General features: G+C 35.0%; 1 protein-coding gene across 1 annotated transcript in view; it reads right to left on the reverse strand.

Annotated features, from left to right (window-relative positions):
- LOC149782387 (uncharacterized) overlaps positions 1 to 17,293 on the reverse strand; it is a 184,813-nt gene extending 167,520 nt beyond the window's left edge. Inside the window, exon 1 of the mRNA XM_089935125.1 lies at positions 17,210 to 17,293. Within this exon, the coding sequence (XP_089791251.1) occupies positions 17,210 to 17,293 (84 nt within the window). The remainder of the gene's footprint in view (positions 1 to 17,209) is intronic.
- Between the last annotated feature and the right edge of the window lie 665 nt (positions 17,294 to 17,958).

Below are 17,958 nucleotides of genomic sequence, written 5' to 3' on the forward strand. Positions count from 1 at the left end.
ACAGTCATCAATCTTAGTGTATTGTACACTGTTTTTTTTATCATTTTGACCTTTGTACATTATTTAATTTGTTAATTGTAAATCTTACTGGACCATCGTTTCGCAATGAGCGTCCATTATTGACTAATTGGCCCCTTATTTCGTCATATTCTGTTTTGACAATTTAAGACTCAGATTCGGTAATATAAAAAATGCAGTTAGGTTTTCTGTAGCCTGTTTTGGTGATCAAGACATGTTTGGTGATTTGAATTCAATTTTGCTGAATTCAAAATCCGTTGTGGTAATTTCCTACGCCATGTTTGATTTTCAGTGATTCAGACACTATTTATGCATTTCTATAAATCCATTTGGATTATGTTTCGGTAGTTCTAACTCCATTTCTATGATGCTAAAGTTCTTTCAGGTGATTCAGACGGTTTCAGTGTTTAATAACATTGTTTTGGTGATTTGGATTCATTGTTAGCAATTTCCAACTCCATTTTGGTGAGTCAGACTCCAATGCATTTTTGCATACATACATACTTTTCTAGATATTATCTTTGACAAATGTAAGCTCTGATTCAGTCCAGCCTGGTAATTCATCAAGATTTCATCACATTCGCGACATCAGTAAATAATTTTATATTACCATAGAAAAGAACGTAAAAAACATTATCACAGTCTATCTGATATTTACATATCAAACTACACATTGAGGTGTCATGTGACCACATTATTTGAAATAATGCTATATTTTAAACAGGGACATCACTACATATGTTTAAACTTGACCTACTTTTTACATTTAACACTATCTCAGTTTCAAAATTAGTTGACATATTGAATAGGACAGAAAAAAGGGAAAATACAATTAAAAGTAACATGAACATTTATGTCCATTTGAAGCATTTTCAAAAGTGGGAGGATTACCTTCAAATTCGGTGTATAAAACTTGATATCGATTTAATGTCCCCATTAAATGAGTTACATTTAACACCTTTTTCAGTAAGGGAACAGAACGATCATGCTTCTTACGGCCAAGAAATGCACAACGTCGGATCAGTAAGCGTGCCTTGTCCTTGGCAAAAACTTCAACAGGAATTTAATTAGTAATGCTTGGTATTCTAACAATAGGAAATCTAACAATAGGAAGTCTGTGATCGTATAACATATTATACATCATTTCAAATCAGTTGACATTTTGAGAGATGCTGGACCCATGAAGTCTGGACAGGGTGTATGCCTTTTAATATAAGCCAGTTAAATATGCATGATAGCCACACACAAGTAACTGATTCAGACCTACTTGAGCCCTATGATGCATTGTATAGTGGGGTCTACTCTAAGCTGAGGTTGTGTGAAGCAAGAGGTGGATTAGTCACACTGTGTTACATGTCATGCTGTATTCCATGGACATTCAGTCTTAACATCGCAAGTCAAATGGGAAGGATGGTCGTCACATTGACAAGTCATTACATAGGAATCTACATGAATGTGGTGTACCGTACCTTGATATTCGAAATATATCGGCATTTCATATGGAAGTTAATGGAATTTCAAGAAACCGTCGAGTTCAGAAGGAGAGTGGAACAACCTCTGGATACATATTTTCAAAGAATGCGACTTTTGAACTGTGAATGTTGAACACTGAACTGTGAATTTTGAAATTTTAAACAAAACATCTGGTTAAATGGACCACACACATTTGTATTAAATGCATTATCACATTATGGTGAATGCAGTGCTATAATCTTTGTATATGATAACACCAGTATCATATACCATATCATAATATCATCAGGTGAGTTTTCTATAATTTAAGGGAGTGCCTAGCTACAGCTTTGATTTCAGTATCTTGCTTATGCATAATGATAAGGTGTAATTAAAACTCTGCAGGAACACTAACGCTACGTGTAAAGCGACAAACATTGTATCTGGTTTTAAGACTTGTTAGAGAGTTCGTGTTTTTTGTTTCCATTTGGTTATAGTATTAACATATTTGGTTAGGGTGTATAAAGACTATCATGCTTTATTATCATAAACGTTTCATTCACATACACTGTGTTCAGTGTTTTCCCTTAATCAATACCTATTCGGTTTCAATCTTGTTACAGGGCACATTCATCCAGTGTTTGTGTATATGTTCATCCCAATATGCACACACAGTGCGAGTCTTATGTAAATATGTTTCTGCAGATAGGATTTACAGTCCAGACAGAAAAGATGAACTAATTTTTTAAGCAACTTTAATATGTCTAGGAAACTAGATCACAACATCATTCTGGTAAGCAACAACATCTATCCTTTAGTCCACTTTGATGGCAATACGATAGGAGGTATTGAGATTACAGTTCAGAAACAATTTTAACCATTACTTTTGGGTTCTCAATAAAACATGGAAAGTCTTTGGTGCACAGCCCGTGCTCATCCGAAATCCACCCATAGTGCAACAAGTTCAACGGTAACAAGTGAAGCAGTATAGCAGTTATAGCATGGACAGAGAAGGCGGATAGATTGCACACATATGGACAAAGTAAATCACATATACTGCAAACTTGTTGATATGAAAGTATGAAAAGGAAATATTGAACTGGCAATAACTCGTTAATTATGACTGTTAAACATGAATTTCGCCTTTAAAAAAATAAGTGATTTTTATAATATTAATAAAAAATACTTTTAACAAAATCAATTATAAAAGTCAGAAAATGCAAGTGACGTGCAGGTAAAACTAGGTTCGGCCATTTAATGGAGGGCAGGTGGATTTTTAAAATTAAAATTCTGGGCCGCAAATAATTATAACAAATAATCTTAATCTAATTTATAAACAACAAATGCTTGTTACATTTGTTATAATAGTTGGGAAGAAAAAAACTATCTCAAGGTAAAGAAAAATAATTCTGGTTTGAAAGAATATTAAAGCCCTCCGCCAATTTTTTAAGAAATAAAGTGATACAACTTTTAAAACAATAAAGTTTATCTTAAATTGCCGTTATATATATATATATATATATATATATATATATATATATATATATATATATATATATATATATATATATATATATATATACTGAAATATGTTTCCACATGGTTGATGTAAAAGGAGAAATAAAGTCTGTATTTGTCATAGCACGTACAAACTAAACAACGCGAAAGTCCACAGCGATCCAATGAAGATTCTTGGTAAGTATTTGTACATTTACGTACATTATCTACACTGATAGTGGTGGAGTGTAGTTACATATCCACACCTGTCAGCTTGTACTAACTTAATCCTACACATTTTCCTTTTTTTCCTTTTTGTTTTATTTTTTCGTTTCATGTAGACTTGTGTGTGCAGGATTGCAACTACATATAACTTTTTAGGTTTACCTAGCCAAGTTTTGAATTTAGAATTTTGCATTTTGTTTGAATTTAGTGTAGTTTTAGGTCATTGAAGGGCATCATAAATATCAACATGAATACTACTCAGTTTTCAGATTCCTTTCAAATTGAGAACTACTCACACCGAGGCAATCGATCAGATTGTGAATTACACAATTCAACCAAGTGTAACTAAGCTTAGTGCTTACTTAAAAACCCAGACATAAGGGATGGGGATCACCAAATGCTTGTTTTATATCACACATCGAGTGCCAAATTATTGATTTTGGTGATACCACCACATGCCCGAGACAATCAGAAATTTTGATTGCATTGAAAATGAACGGGATGTATATATAAATGCAACTGACAGGTTGCAAATTGGGGGCCCAACAAATACATCATATACACCAAAGAATTATTACAATCCACTGCTAGTCTTCCAAGAGTGGGAAGTTAAAGGCATTACAGCGAGTGGTTCAGTAGCATCCCCCATATGTAAGAGAGGTAGTTGATATCTTTGTCTCAGGGATCCACCTGGAAATTGAGACTAATGAGATTACATACAAGATATAAAATAAATTAAAAAACCATGTTAAGCACAGCAAGATGGCAGCGGTATAGGACTTTCAAAATGTCAAATCCGGGGTCTGGAATGTCAAAGTCTTGAAGGAGGAGGCCCAAAAAGTCCCAACGTACTTTTACGTGATGGGTGTCTTCCTAAAGGCCTGGTACCGTGGCTGTGAAATAGACAGACTGCCCCCACTGTAAACAGGTGGGTCACACCCCTAAAGATTGCACAAATCAACTGTTAGAGGCAGCGACAGGCACAACGTAATCCAAAGCTGCAAATACAATCATAAACCTAGAAAATGGAGAGAGTGAAGGGATGCAAAAAGAGTTTAGCAAGCTCTTAGAATAAATCAAACGAGGCATACTCGAAGAACCCCGTAACGGAGAAAAAGCAATCTAAAAAGTGGTACAAGAGCAAATTACAGGTGCCACAAATCTATAGAAAAACAATACTGAGGAAATAAATCTAACCTTGAGTGCAACATATGTAACAACATGGGCCAAACTGCAGCAAGAAACCTAGACTGGTAGAACTTCCTGAGCCCAAATAAAGCTGGTAGATCATACAGTGCCATAAATGAAGGGAATAAGGGGAACACTCTAGAAGAAAATAAACTTTTGCCTTTTAATCTGTCTGCAGGGGGAAGAGGAAAATTCACTGGACGGAAAAGACCCATCCCAAACTGATGAGGGCACGGTGGACTTTATCGGCTTAAAGCTTTTAACGTCGACACCTATTCCCAATATGTATAAAATCTTCCGCCATAATAGTTCAACTAATAACTGGAGGCTACGAGATTGTAGCTAAGGTACGCTACCGCACAGGGATTCGTAATCAAGAAAACTTAGAGCATCTGCCAATGATAAGAGGTCGTTCGCAGCCTAGGTGGGGGCAACCTATCATGTTGTTGCAGGAACTCCCCACACCTTTTTTATTTACGGATACTCATAATTTTCTTGGTGACGAGCCCTATCGACAACGGAGCACTATGCACTATGCGGAATACCTACTAATTAGTACCCTAAGTTTTATTATGTGAAACTGAAACTACACTGCTGCTGAGAGTTTTGGTGACTGGGGTCTTGCAATTATGTACGCACAAATTCAACTACCTCTAAACTTTGAGTAAAACGAGAAAATCTATATAAGGTTATTACTGTGATTTTAGTCCTCATGTTAGGCGTGCCACTTACCAGCAGTAACAGCTGCATATCCAGTGAATCTATCCTTTTCAGCTTTCAAGCCGAAGACCACAAGTATGAATGGTTGAACGTTATACGACTGAATACAATATCCACGAGTGAATCTATACAATCAATGAAGTATTAGAAAAAGAAATACACGATGCACATCCATATTGCACCATACGCCTCTATTTCAGTTGGACTGGTGATGCTGTGGTTAATTTATGCAATCACATCCGAGGGATTGTTTCAAACAAAATATATAACAAAACATTGGATAGTAAGAATATGAAGAACTGTTACTCTCTGCAATTAAGATGCTTACTTATTCCTTATTCTCAATTAATAAGTATTCGATAATTATCGAATCAATTATGACTAGGCTAATAGTTACCAAAATTAATAAGTACCCAGTTAACAACACCATTTCTCAGAATTTAACTATCAGTCATATATAGAGCATGAAATAATAGTATTTTACACTAATGTGTAACTGACAGATAAATTGTGAGCAACAATACGTTTCCATGTGGTCGCCAACTCAATGGGAACTAGCAACCATTTGCTTATCCCCAAATGAGACAGTTTGACATAACTTGCTTACTCATTTCTTTCTTCCCGCTTTAATAAGGAACGGAATGTCGTTTACTTCTTGCCGATATAAAACAAATAATCGCTACAGATTTGAACACTGTTCATGGCATTCATATCTAGTGGTCCACCTCGACACCTATAATAAATATGTTGAGACTAAAATATTAGTCAGAAAAATAATAGTGGTCTTTTTTTGTATCAGCTATATAAAGCTAGATATAAAGAGATGACCGATTGTATTAAAATTTAAATGACGTGAATCCTTCAAAGAAGTTTTTTCATATGAACCCCTCTTTGACAGTTTGTAGTTCGGGTTTCTGCTCCAAACAGAAGGAGATGTTACCACAGAAGCAGAGGGGCGAACAGACCACTTGCTGGAAGGTTCATTTTGGAAAACTAAGGCTTCCTATGAAAAATGAAAAAGGTTGAAGATATCACTGTTGGAAGGTATATTTTGGAAAACTAAGGCTTAGTACAAAAACGAAAGTCAATAACGTCAAGCTGTCTATTTTGTAACCGTCGGGACACTTATTTATTTATCTCCTCTGATGCTCTAATTGTCAACCACATATTTTATCAAGACCTACACGATATCTTGTTTTGGGATCGTGTAAATTTATTGTTATAAATCCGTGTGGAGCAGATTGTGCTTTTGAAAAGAAGTTTCTAAATCTAATTATGTCCATATCACCGCTACACCAAGTTTGATGAATATTTTGTAATGTATGTGTATCAACTCCATTAACTACAAATAAAATATTGGAGTTATTTTTAATAACTTTTGGTATTTGTAGATATCGTTTAGTGACAGAACTTATATCTGTATTTTGATGCCTGCCTCTGGAAAATATTATAGCTGGATTTGATTGTTTTGAATTCATCAACACTCGGTGCTTCATCACTATCGGTTATAAAATTATTAATGTCGTCACCATCTTCATTTAACAATTTTGCACTTTCATTAAAATCTTTAAGAAAATTGTAGCATCTTTGATCATCAATTGTCGGTGCAACTAAATGCAACTTGTCTCACTTGAACCATCCCATTATCAAATTAAGTAATAATTGTATTTTTCCACTTCCAGACGGACCTATTCCGATATAATTTGGTAATGCTGAAATATGTTTTACTGGCTCTTGATTTCGTGTCGCTGATAACTAAATTACACCCGTACTATGAAGTATACATGAATCTATATTGTTTGCGTTGTAGAGTTAACACTCCAAACACTGATTTAGTCACTGTTACAACAAAAAGTGACAAATAGCATATGGTGGAAAATAAGCAATATTTAACAGAAAATTTGTTTTCTTTTTCTACCCAGAATTCAACGCAAAGATGGCGGTGATATTGTTGCATTAATGTAACAATTTCTGGGAACACTATAGGCTAAATACACAGGATAAAAAATCGTCCTTGTTAGTGTGGGCCTGGTACCCGAATTGATATTCGACTTAATGAACACGATGAACGAAAACTTGGAGAGTACCCAGTAAATGCGATTGGTCAAGGAATATTGGAAAGGTAAAGCAGCCATTAGTAAACTCGCCGACACACCAAACGTTACACGTTTTACTGCTGAAAAATTGTTAGCACGACAAGCAATGATGCAAAGTTATCTACCACCACCTACAAAAATTCAGCATTCACATGTTGATGTCAGCACTCCTAATGACCTTAATCAAGCAGATATTCTATTTTACCGCACCATACTATCGAAAGTGGTAGACGTCACTTAACATACAAATACGCGTTGGCTGTCGTTGAAATTGCAAGTAGATATAAAGAAGCAGAGCCACTATCAACTAAAACAGCTGCTGAAGTTGTATCTGCTTTTGAGCGAATCTATCAACGAGGACGTTTAGGATAGCAACAATTATTACAAGTTGATCCTGGCAAAGAATTTCTTAGTGCAGTGTCATCTCTGATGAAAAAACATAAAGTCGAAATTAGAAGAGGGCATACTTCAATACACCGTTGAACGATTTAATTGGACGTTTGCTGAGCGGTTATTGGACATCATTATACGAAGGAAATAATTCAAGACAACATATCTCGCGAATGGGTTGCATGATTACCAAGTGTGATAGCTGCGTTAAATAATATAATTATTCGAACAACTGCCATGAAGCATATTAATGTGATTACAACAAAATACATACCAATACAAAGAACTTAATTTTCAAAACAACCAGTATTATGTAATGTGACTGTAAGATATTTATATTAATCCGGCCAACTTTAAGGTGGTAAAAAGAGCGGCTGATCCTATTTGGAGTGTAACAACACATACAATATCTAGAGTGGTAAGATCTACTGGTAGACCTGCAATCTACATATTAGATTCAACTACTCCTCAACGTGGATTCGTACGTGAACAAATAAAAGTAATTCCGAAATACACACAATTACCACCGCATTCACTTTACTAGCACCTCGCCGTCGATTACAATCAAGACAGGTTAGCATCACATTTTTTGCGTGTATGACCAAACTTACTATCAATTCTGTCTACGGTAAATTGTCTCGGATCGTTATATGATTACTGCCACAACATTACTGTATTTCAGCTTGCACATGATTAATTTTCTGTTGTTTTACAGTCATTATAAATTCAGCATCAAGGTCAAAGTCGTGCTTATTTTTTGTCACACTGTTTATAGCAAACCAATTTTGTTCTTATTATATCATTGTCAATAGCATTACCAGTTGTTTATGTAACGTCTATTATAACCCTCCGCAAATGAAATATCTTTGTAACTCTCAACACTGCGAGATAAACTAAGTTTGACATTTCGATACGATCATCGACGATCAGAAATAGTTAACCCCTGAGATGAATCAATCGTCATTGCGTATCCTGGCGTCCACGGAGATTTGTCTATTTTTAGCTCATCCTCAACAAAATTAACATAAACTAAAATATTATCATTTAACACAAAATTGTGTTTTTTCTGACAATCCTGGTATATAAACGTCGATATTCTGCTGTCGCGCATCAACCGGTCGATAACATAATGGTGCGGGTAGATTTGAAAATGTTGCTTTATGTAACATAAATAATTGTTGTTGAAGTGTATCACGAACTATCTTTCTACTTGCAGCTATCAAATCGTCTGGTCTCCATACATTCAAAAAGTTACTGATAGGAGTTTCTGAAATTACTTCACGCTTTATTTCACGCTGAACTTTATTCGGTTGTAGTCTGATTGATGTCTTAATCTCTCTTAATTCTGAATCAAGTGATCTATGATCATCAGCTATTTCTTCATAATAATCAACAAAATTCCCCAGCCATTTATGTGGAGATAATCCAACAAAAGGCGCTGGTTGACCATGATCGTTGCACATTGTTACATCAGTATTTTTGTCAATAACCAATCAAGAAAATGTTTGCAATGTTTCGAATGACACTATACATATTTCATCCCAAACGATAATCTTTGGAATGTATTTCTCTACCTTTCGATCAAGAGTCCAATTATCGACTGACGGTGCAGATGATACCATTAATGTTTGATATTTTCTGTAATAAATATCTTTAATCAAAACGTCGGCGGACTCAGAATAATCAAGCATATTTTCTTGTTTTATTCTCCATTCGCCCGACGATGCATAAGTGCCGATATGTAGTTGTTCTAACAATCCTGAATATTTAATATCGATATAGGACGAATCCATAGCGACCCTGACAGCGAACTTAGAAACTCTATTTATCATCAATAATATATTTATCGAAACGTATGCGAGCACTGAAGATCTTACATAAGTAAATTGTGGTGACTCACCGCCCATATAACGCACAAGTGTACCTAATTTACTTCTATTTGGCAAGAAAACTATTTCGAGACTTATAAACGTATTTTTCGTTGTTGTATCAGCGATTATAAAATCTAACTCAGCATCATCTAAAATTAATATTGTATAATGTCATTTATGATCATATGATCCTCCTTCGGTGAATTTACCAATTATTTGTCTGCCAAGATCTTTTTGCGATTTTATTTTCGTAATTAGTGATATCAGGATTTTCATCATCAGAATATTTATTTTGTTGTGGTAACGAAACTTCTTTCTGCGGGCGATAAGATATTATTGCTTCACCTACTGTCAGAAATATCAGTATTTTTTACATCGAGCATATTGTAATAATACTGTTGGTGCCCACATTTTTCTGAAAAATGTTTGCCAAACCAAACATAACAAATATGATGAAGACCTTTAGCAAACTCGAATGATTCAATACAAGCGAATCCAGTCAAGTCAAAATATGGCAATGGTCCATTTATCGATACTATGATGAATTCGTGTGTCGGATGACCGAATTTGTTAAATTATGCAGAACACTCTAGCATTTCGAGAAAACTTCCAGGATAACATGCAACCATAGCAACTGAGATAACATCTCTGTGGTCGTATTTACTATTCCATAATCCACCGTGTCGGTATTCGACACAACTCGATATTATGTCAATAATAAAATCAAACCGAGTTGGTTTCCACGCATTTTTCTCTCTAGCAACATGAGCCGCAACTGACGGAACTGTAAAACTATTATTGAGATATTGTTCAGCCCTGACATCGTCAGGGGTATATTGTAATTCAAGATTTTTCATTTTTTTATGATAAGAATCTGTTTTTTTCTTCCATGCCGAAATTTCCATCTGGTCAGATCAATTCATCGTCGTTTTTAGAACCCTGAAATAACCATATTGCTACAGGATCTTTTTATTTGCATGCGCATTATTTTCAATAATTTCGATCGAAGCTCCTTTTGATTTATATTTTGATTCGTACAAAATCTCCCCGGTTATCGTTCTAATGTTTTTCAGAATTTTAGTTTATTTTCCAGCTCAGCGGCGTCTTTGTTAGAGGCTCCAGTATCCTTAACTTTTTTCCCCCACTCGTTTATTATTTTTTATCCGTCAAACCGTTTCCACGAGTCAAAACGGTAAAAAGTTGTGTTACTCGTTCGGCTACAAAATTTATTTTGAAAATTTCATTGGGTTTAGATTTTCAATTCTGATATTTTCATTCATATATATATAGTACCATGAAAATTATATTGATTAAAGGCAATATTAAAATAAGAATTTCACTTTTTTAGTTCAAGTTTTTCTTGTAAAAGTATTATATACAAGCAGCTTTTGAAAATGTTACTCACGTGGCGACCATTCCATAACTGTTTCAGGGTTAATGAGTGAAAATAATGAGTTAAAAATAAATAATTAAATGTTAATCTGCACTTCTTTTGTACTAAGACAACATGTTACGGAAGGAAAGATACAGTTAATAACCTGAAACTAATATATTTGGCTCTTGCAATGGCACATAAAGCATCATTAAAGAAAGAATATAACCATGGTCATTTAAAGAGCTGAATTGGCCAAAGTCACTGGCTTTCTAGCTTAAATACATACATGATAAAAACATGCTTTATTGATTGATTAAAGTTGCTCCATGCCTATTCTTGTAATCTGGAGTTAAATTTTAAGTCAGTGAATACCATATGTCCAAAAATGCAATGTTTTATCCAATAAATGTATTCCATTTATTTTTGACATTTTAGCTGAACTACATTTGAGACTTCATTAACATTGCCACCCCAACTCCAAAATAAAAATTAAAATAACCACCCATTATTACGACTCACAAATGTTCCTTTAATCCTCACAAACAATATTATCCTATGAAAATGCATATATTGCAGACAAGAACACAAGGATACGCAGTGAAAAATAAACAACTTATAAACACTAAGCGTCTATAAATGTGGTTTATAAGATATGTTAACTGACTGCAAATAAAGCTGATAATAATATTATGAACTCGTCATACAACATGTTTGCTTGTTTGTATTTTTCACTTTTTCCAAAACATAAATATATTTGGGTTAATTCAACACTTGGCACATAATTGATACTTTCTTCATTTGTCCTGTTTGGTTTCCTATATACAAGGTGACACTCACGCATTTTTCAATATCGGATCGTTACAACCTAAGACCTGAATCCACTTAAGATTTGACTGTTTGGGAAATGTATTAAATCCATAATTGTTATAAATTGTATCATTTCAGTGGTTATATTTGTACACTGCACAATGATTGTTCCCTCTTATTTTATTCAACCTGAAAAATATATAATTTTATAGTTTTTGCTTGACCGATTTCCCGATGTGTGTATTACGAGCGACTTGACTGCCCCTGGAATTGCTTGTCTCACAAAACTGTATACAATAACATAAAACCTAGAGACATCGTTTCATGTGCAAAACAACGTGAAAGGAGTCTATCTTGTTTTGAAAACTTTGATGTACACATATACATGATACAATGTCTACTAATTAAATTACTTATACTACTACTATTAGTATTACTACTGTTATTACTACTACTTCTGCTAATACTACTACTAATGATATTGATAATGATAAAAATAAAACAGGGCACTGGCCCATGATATATATCCGTATGTCATGCGGTACAAAAAGATGTTGTAGTGCGTAACAAAAGAACATCGCATTTATAAGAAGTAATATACATGAAAGTTGTTATTATTGCATTTGTCGAATTGGGTGTGATACCAGTATATTCTGCATAGTAATCCAACAAAAAGATTTATGGGAAACCCTAATCTTGTTTGTGTTTGAGGCAAAATTTGTGACATTGATCTAAAGTCTATTGTAGCAGGAGTCGTTGATAAACGGTTTATCTAACATTTGAGGCTTTTATAATAGTGAACATTGCTATATTAGTCATCAGAATTGTACCAGTATAATTGTGTATAAAGGACTTAAATTTGTCTAATTTGGATTTTCATATGCAAAGGTTGGTAAAATTGTATTCGTACTTCTCCATATGGCTGACAAGCAGTAATAAAATGAAATTCATATTTGATGTTAACGTTACAAATTTGACACAATCTATCCTCATAGCAGATATTGTGATATCTTCCCGTACTACGTCTAATTAGCAATTTTTTACTTAAAGCCCAGCCGAGCAGGTACTTGCACATGGTACAAAACCTTGTCAGTACCTGACCAGTTCTACAACTTATAATATAACTGTTCCTGGATGCTGTAAAATGCTACTGAATAAAAACAAATTACTTAATTGAAAATTTTCATAAGGGGTCTGATGGTTAGAATGACATGTATGTGAACACCTTTTATGACTAAATGTTGTTCTTGTTCTGGCCATCTGGACTTCATGACTATCATCTTTTCGTCTTTGTCTTTAGGTTCTTCTTCCACGGTATTCTCACATTCCAAAGATGATCCACTACTCAGAGAGGGATAAATGTATTCCATAGCTTCTAATGGTCTAGAATGACTTCTCTCAAAATGTAGATGTCTAGAATGACTTCTCTCAAAATGTAGATGTATATGGTGTTATCAAATTCGGCATACAAGATGACGTTCGCCATGTGGTCTGGAGGTGGGTGTGCAAACTGAAGTTCCACACGAATTTGGCCCGATTTTATATGTTGGAAATGTCTTTCTTCGCTGGTTTGGTCTCGAGTGAAATCAAAAGCCAACAAAGCATATCCTCCTTGTGAGGATCGCCATCTTCTACTGACAGGTCTGTGTTGCTAAATTTGTTCCCACCGCTGTATCACGTTTCCATACCACGCAATAATCAAGATGAGGGTTCTTGGCCTATGTTCCGTACGTCAAGAGATTGTTCAGGTACGCTTGGTAAGGGTAAGTATCCATGGTACTGCGCTGACCATTTTGTTATTCAAGTACAAATCCACTTCACTGAACAAGGAATGCATTAAATTGTTAAATGAGCTAATCTAGCATCGGCTCCTGGAGGGTTGTTGTCGATTATTTTCACTTGGACTTTCTGGTACAAGCAACTACTATTCACATCGATGTAAACTTTGGGCTGCCTTTTGATTTCAAACTCGATGGTGGTTAACTCCGTCAAAGAGGGGACGGGGTGAAATTCGACCCATTGGGATTCTTGCGTCGTCATCATGGTGGATGGCATGTCAAACATATCAAGTTCCGACTTGGAACAGGCACAACACTCACGGTGCATCATTTATTTCTCTCTATGATTTAATAATCAAAAACGTCCAAGTCTTGGACGGTTCTTTTTTATTAGTCTTTCTAGCTTTATGAGTGTGAAGTCTTCTGAGTGGGTGTTTTCGTCGTCTCTATCTGCTTTGTCCTTGCTGTGGCGTCATGGAAGCGGGAATACCTGATTCAGTAGCGTTCAGGGCATTTATAGGCTTTTCTCTTGGGCCTAAAATATATTTGCCGTTTGAATCAAGACATTCTTGCCTAAAGAAAGCTTCTTTGGGGTTTTGTTTGTCGATGATATTATGTTACGTGTATAAACACTAACACAAGAATGAGTGAAAACAACAAATGTATTTCCCTGGAGATACAACAATGAAACAAATATGAGAACTTACGGTTTCCAGAATCAAATCCAAAAATAATACAAGAATAATTCACGAATACAATTTCGAAAGTCAAAATATTTAAATGTTCTAATGATTGCAAGTTCGAGTCCCGAGGAAGATTCCAAGATGGAAGACTATGACGTAGGTTGTAACCTGTACTGTGTTGACCTATACAGTTCCTTGTATAAATATAATAATTAATCCTTCGGTCTTGAAAGTCGAAATAAAACGTTCAAGAACATTTTTAGTTCAATAGTTCTGTATGAATACAATAAAATTTCCAGAAAAAAATGATAAATAAGTCCAAGTAATCTGAAGAATAATTAACATAACTCAAAAACTCAAAACTCCAATTCTGATCACGACAGAATAAAACAACTTTACATGAAGTGTTTAAAATCCCGATCTCTCTCCCTCTCTCTAAGCATCATTATTAATTAGAAAATGCCTAATTGCGAAATAGAGGATGACGTGATCATGTTTGCATGTAAAAGTCACATAGCTCCTGTTTGTCCTTGATAAGAAACAATCATTTTACTCAAATAAAAAACATGTTTACTTGACCCTCAAGCAAGGGGAAACTAAGTCAAAAATAGAAACATGTGTTTCTATTATTAGGTATCGAAGGAAAACTCAGGTCAAACTGAATTTTCTGGAATATATCAAATTCCTAGTAAAAAAAAGGTTGCATCACATTGATATGTAAAGAAAATAAAAAGACTCCAAAACCCTCATACACTCAGATCAAATCAGACACAAATTAAATCCAATATAAGTTAAATCAAATAGAAGTAACACTTACCCCATAAAAAAGAAAGATATAAATGATCAAGCTTTCTTTTAACATAGATGAAAGAAAACATAAGAACTCTAACAAATTACATACAGTGTAGATGAAATAATACATTGTTATACACGAGAAAGTGCGTTTGCTATTAAATTCTATTTTTCCTTGATGTGCGAGGCCCCGAGTGGCAGAGTGGTCTAAAGCGCTCTCCATTACGGATCATTGCCATCTCACCTCTGTCTGTGTGAGTTCGGGTCTCGGATTCGGCCAATGTAGGTATGTGAGAAAGCTTGGCAGGAGTTTCTCGTGGGTCGGTGGTTCTTTCCGGGGTTTTCCGGTGTTCTTCCTCCACCATTAATACTGGCCGCCATGTATAATAAACATGTGCTTAAAAATGGCGTTAAACCACACAACACCAACACCCTTTATAAGCCTAATGTTAAGATTATATTCCTGTAACAACAATATCCACCATAGCAGTCTTTAAATTTTGTTTTTCATCTTCCGATGAAAGTAAGGGGGTTTTGGTCACTAAACACAATAATCGAAGAAGGAGCTAATGTCAAAGCCAAACATTCCTTCTCGATTGTTGAATAATTTGTTGGTGTTTTTTAATTTATTAGAAAAATAACACACTGGGTGATCAATACCATTTTCATCTTCTTGAATCAAAACTGTTCTAATCCCAACATCACTTGCATCAATAGACAATTTAAATGATTGGCTGAAATTTGGAGCTATAAGAACTGGTGCGCTTTTAAGTATGGCTTTCAACTTGTTAAAATCCTCCTGACATTTTTCAATCCAAAGGAGCTTGTTTTTCTTAATCAACAAATTGTTCAGTGGTTCAGCGTTATATAAAAATTGGAACAAAATTTTCGAGAGTATCCGGCAATACCCAAAATCGCATCAGATGCTTTCTATTTACAGGCACAGGGAAATAAGAGATTGATTTGACCTCAGCATCTATTGGTTTAACTTGTCCATGTTGCATGATGTGTCCTAGAAAAGTTACACTAGCACGGCAGAACACACGTTTAGACAAATTAATAGTCAAACTTGCATCTGTGAGTCTGCAAATGAATTTCCGAATTGCTGCTAAATGTTCCTTCCAGGTGTCTTTGTAGATGATGACAGCATCGATGTAAGCATCACAATTGTCTAGGCCAGAGGTAATCATATTCACGAGACGTTCAAATGTATTTGGCAACCCTCTCATCCCAAACGGCATTACTTTATATTGGGAAAGTCCATCTTGAGTCACGAATGCCGAAATTCCCTTTGCTCTTTCCCTTAGTGGAATTTGCCAAAATCCTTTCAGAAGATCATATTTGGTGACATACTTGGCATTCCCGATCTTATCAATACAGTCATCAATTGTTGGTAATGGGAATGAATCTGTTTTGGTCACACTATGCACCACCTACAGTCAGTACACATACGGAAAGTTTGATATGGTTTTGGAACAAGTATGCACGGTAAACTCCAGTCACTTTTACTGTACTCTATATAGTCATTTTCCAACAAATATTGAATTTTTATTTCTCAACTATTCCTGTTTGAGAGGGTTCATTATGTACTGGTGTTGTTTCCTAGGTTTCGTATTTACGATTTCAACGTCATGGAAAATTGTGTTGGTTCTTGTAGGAACATTTGGAAATAAGTGCTCATATTCAAATAACAAATGTTAAAGTTCTTTTCTTTCTTGATCATGCAAATGTGAAAATGTTCTGGTCCAGATCGTTCATAATGTCTGAATCCCGAAGACTTTTTACTCCAATATCAGTAGAAACCGATGAAATACCTTCACATATCATTTCACTGAGTCGGACAGGTAGAACTAAATTAATTGTATGTTTAACCTTGCTATATCTTTCAATATACTGGTACTCTTATAATTTAGTTAGACCCAAGGAGCACTAATATTATACTTAACTCATTCATTTTCATTTTAACTTTGTAAGGTCCGTAATATCTAATATAAAGAAAAATTCGAAGAATGAGCAAGAGACAAAACTCCATTATTACTAACCTCAAAAGTTCTCTCCACTTTAGTTCTGTCAAACCATAAGTTAACTTTTGACATGAATTGCTGAATGCCAAATTCAGGCATTATAAGCTGGAAAGTTCCAGACCTATGTTGGGAAGGCCAAATTGAGGAAAAGACTTGATCAAAGCTTTTACTATTTTTTTAGATTTTGTATTCCTCAAGGGAAATGCCTCTTGAAACCTTGTCGACGCACACATAATGGTCAACAGGTATTGGTTACATGGCTTGGTCTTACGTAAGGGAGCAACACAATCTACCTTATTTTTATTAAATGGTTCATCAAAGGCAGGAACAGGTTTGAGATGAGCCTTGGGAATTTTCTGACTTGGTTTTCCTACCATTTCACAGGTTGATAAGATCTACATTATTTACTAACATCACTTTTGAATTTTGGCCGGTAGAAATGAATCAAGATCTCGTGATAAGTTGTATTGATCCCTAAATGAACAGCTAATGGAGTTCCATGGGCCAGACTAAGTACTTCCTGTCTGTATGGCTTTGGAACTACACTTGGATAATTCACTGACCAATCGTCATCAGCAGATACCTCGGGAGGTCTCCATTTTCTCATAAGAATTCCATTTTCAATGAAATAACAGAGAGGAACTTAAGTAACTTTAGGTTCATTAATGGCTCTTTGAAACATACTGGAAATCTTGGGATCTCTTTCCTGTTCGAGGACAAGTGATTGTCGTTTATCACCTTGATTAGAATAAAGAGAATGAGTCGTTAAAAGAGGACCACAATGACCAATACTTTCTGATTGATCAAACAAGGAGTGAGAGCGAACTCATCAAATGCCTGACCAATACATGTGTCAGCTAAAGGAATACTTTCTTTATCAACATCATTCTCGAGAGCTTTCTTTGCCATACCTATGGTAACTACTCAAGGGAATTCTTTTTCTCAACTGGATCTACTTTTTAATCAATAAAAGCTTGTCCGTTACAAATTGATTAACCACAAACTTGTTTCCAGCTAGGTCGTTGCCTAGTAATAACGAATG

This window comes from Sinohyriopsis cumingii, chromosome 15 (genome assembly GCF_028554795.1).
Source record: "Sinohyriopsis cumingii isolate HCF-2022 chromosome 15, ASM2855479v2, whole genome shotgun sequence".
Lineage (NCBI taxonomy): Eukaryota > Metazoa > Mollusca > Bivalvia > Unionida > Unionidae > Sinohyriopsis > Sinohyriopsis cumingii.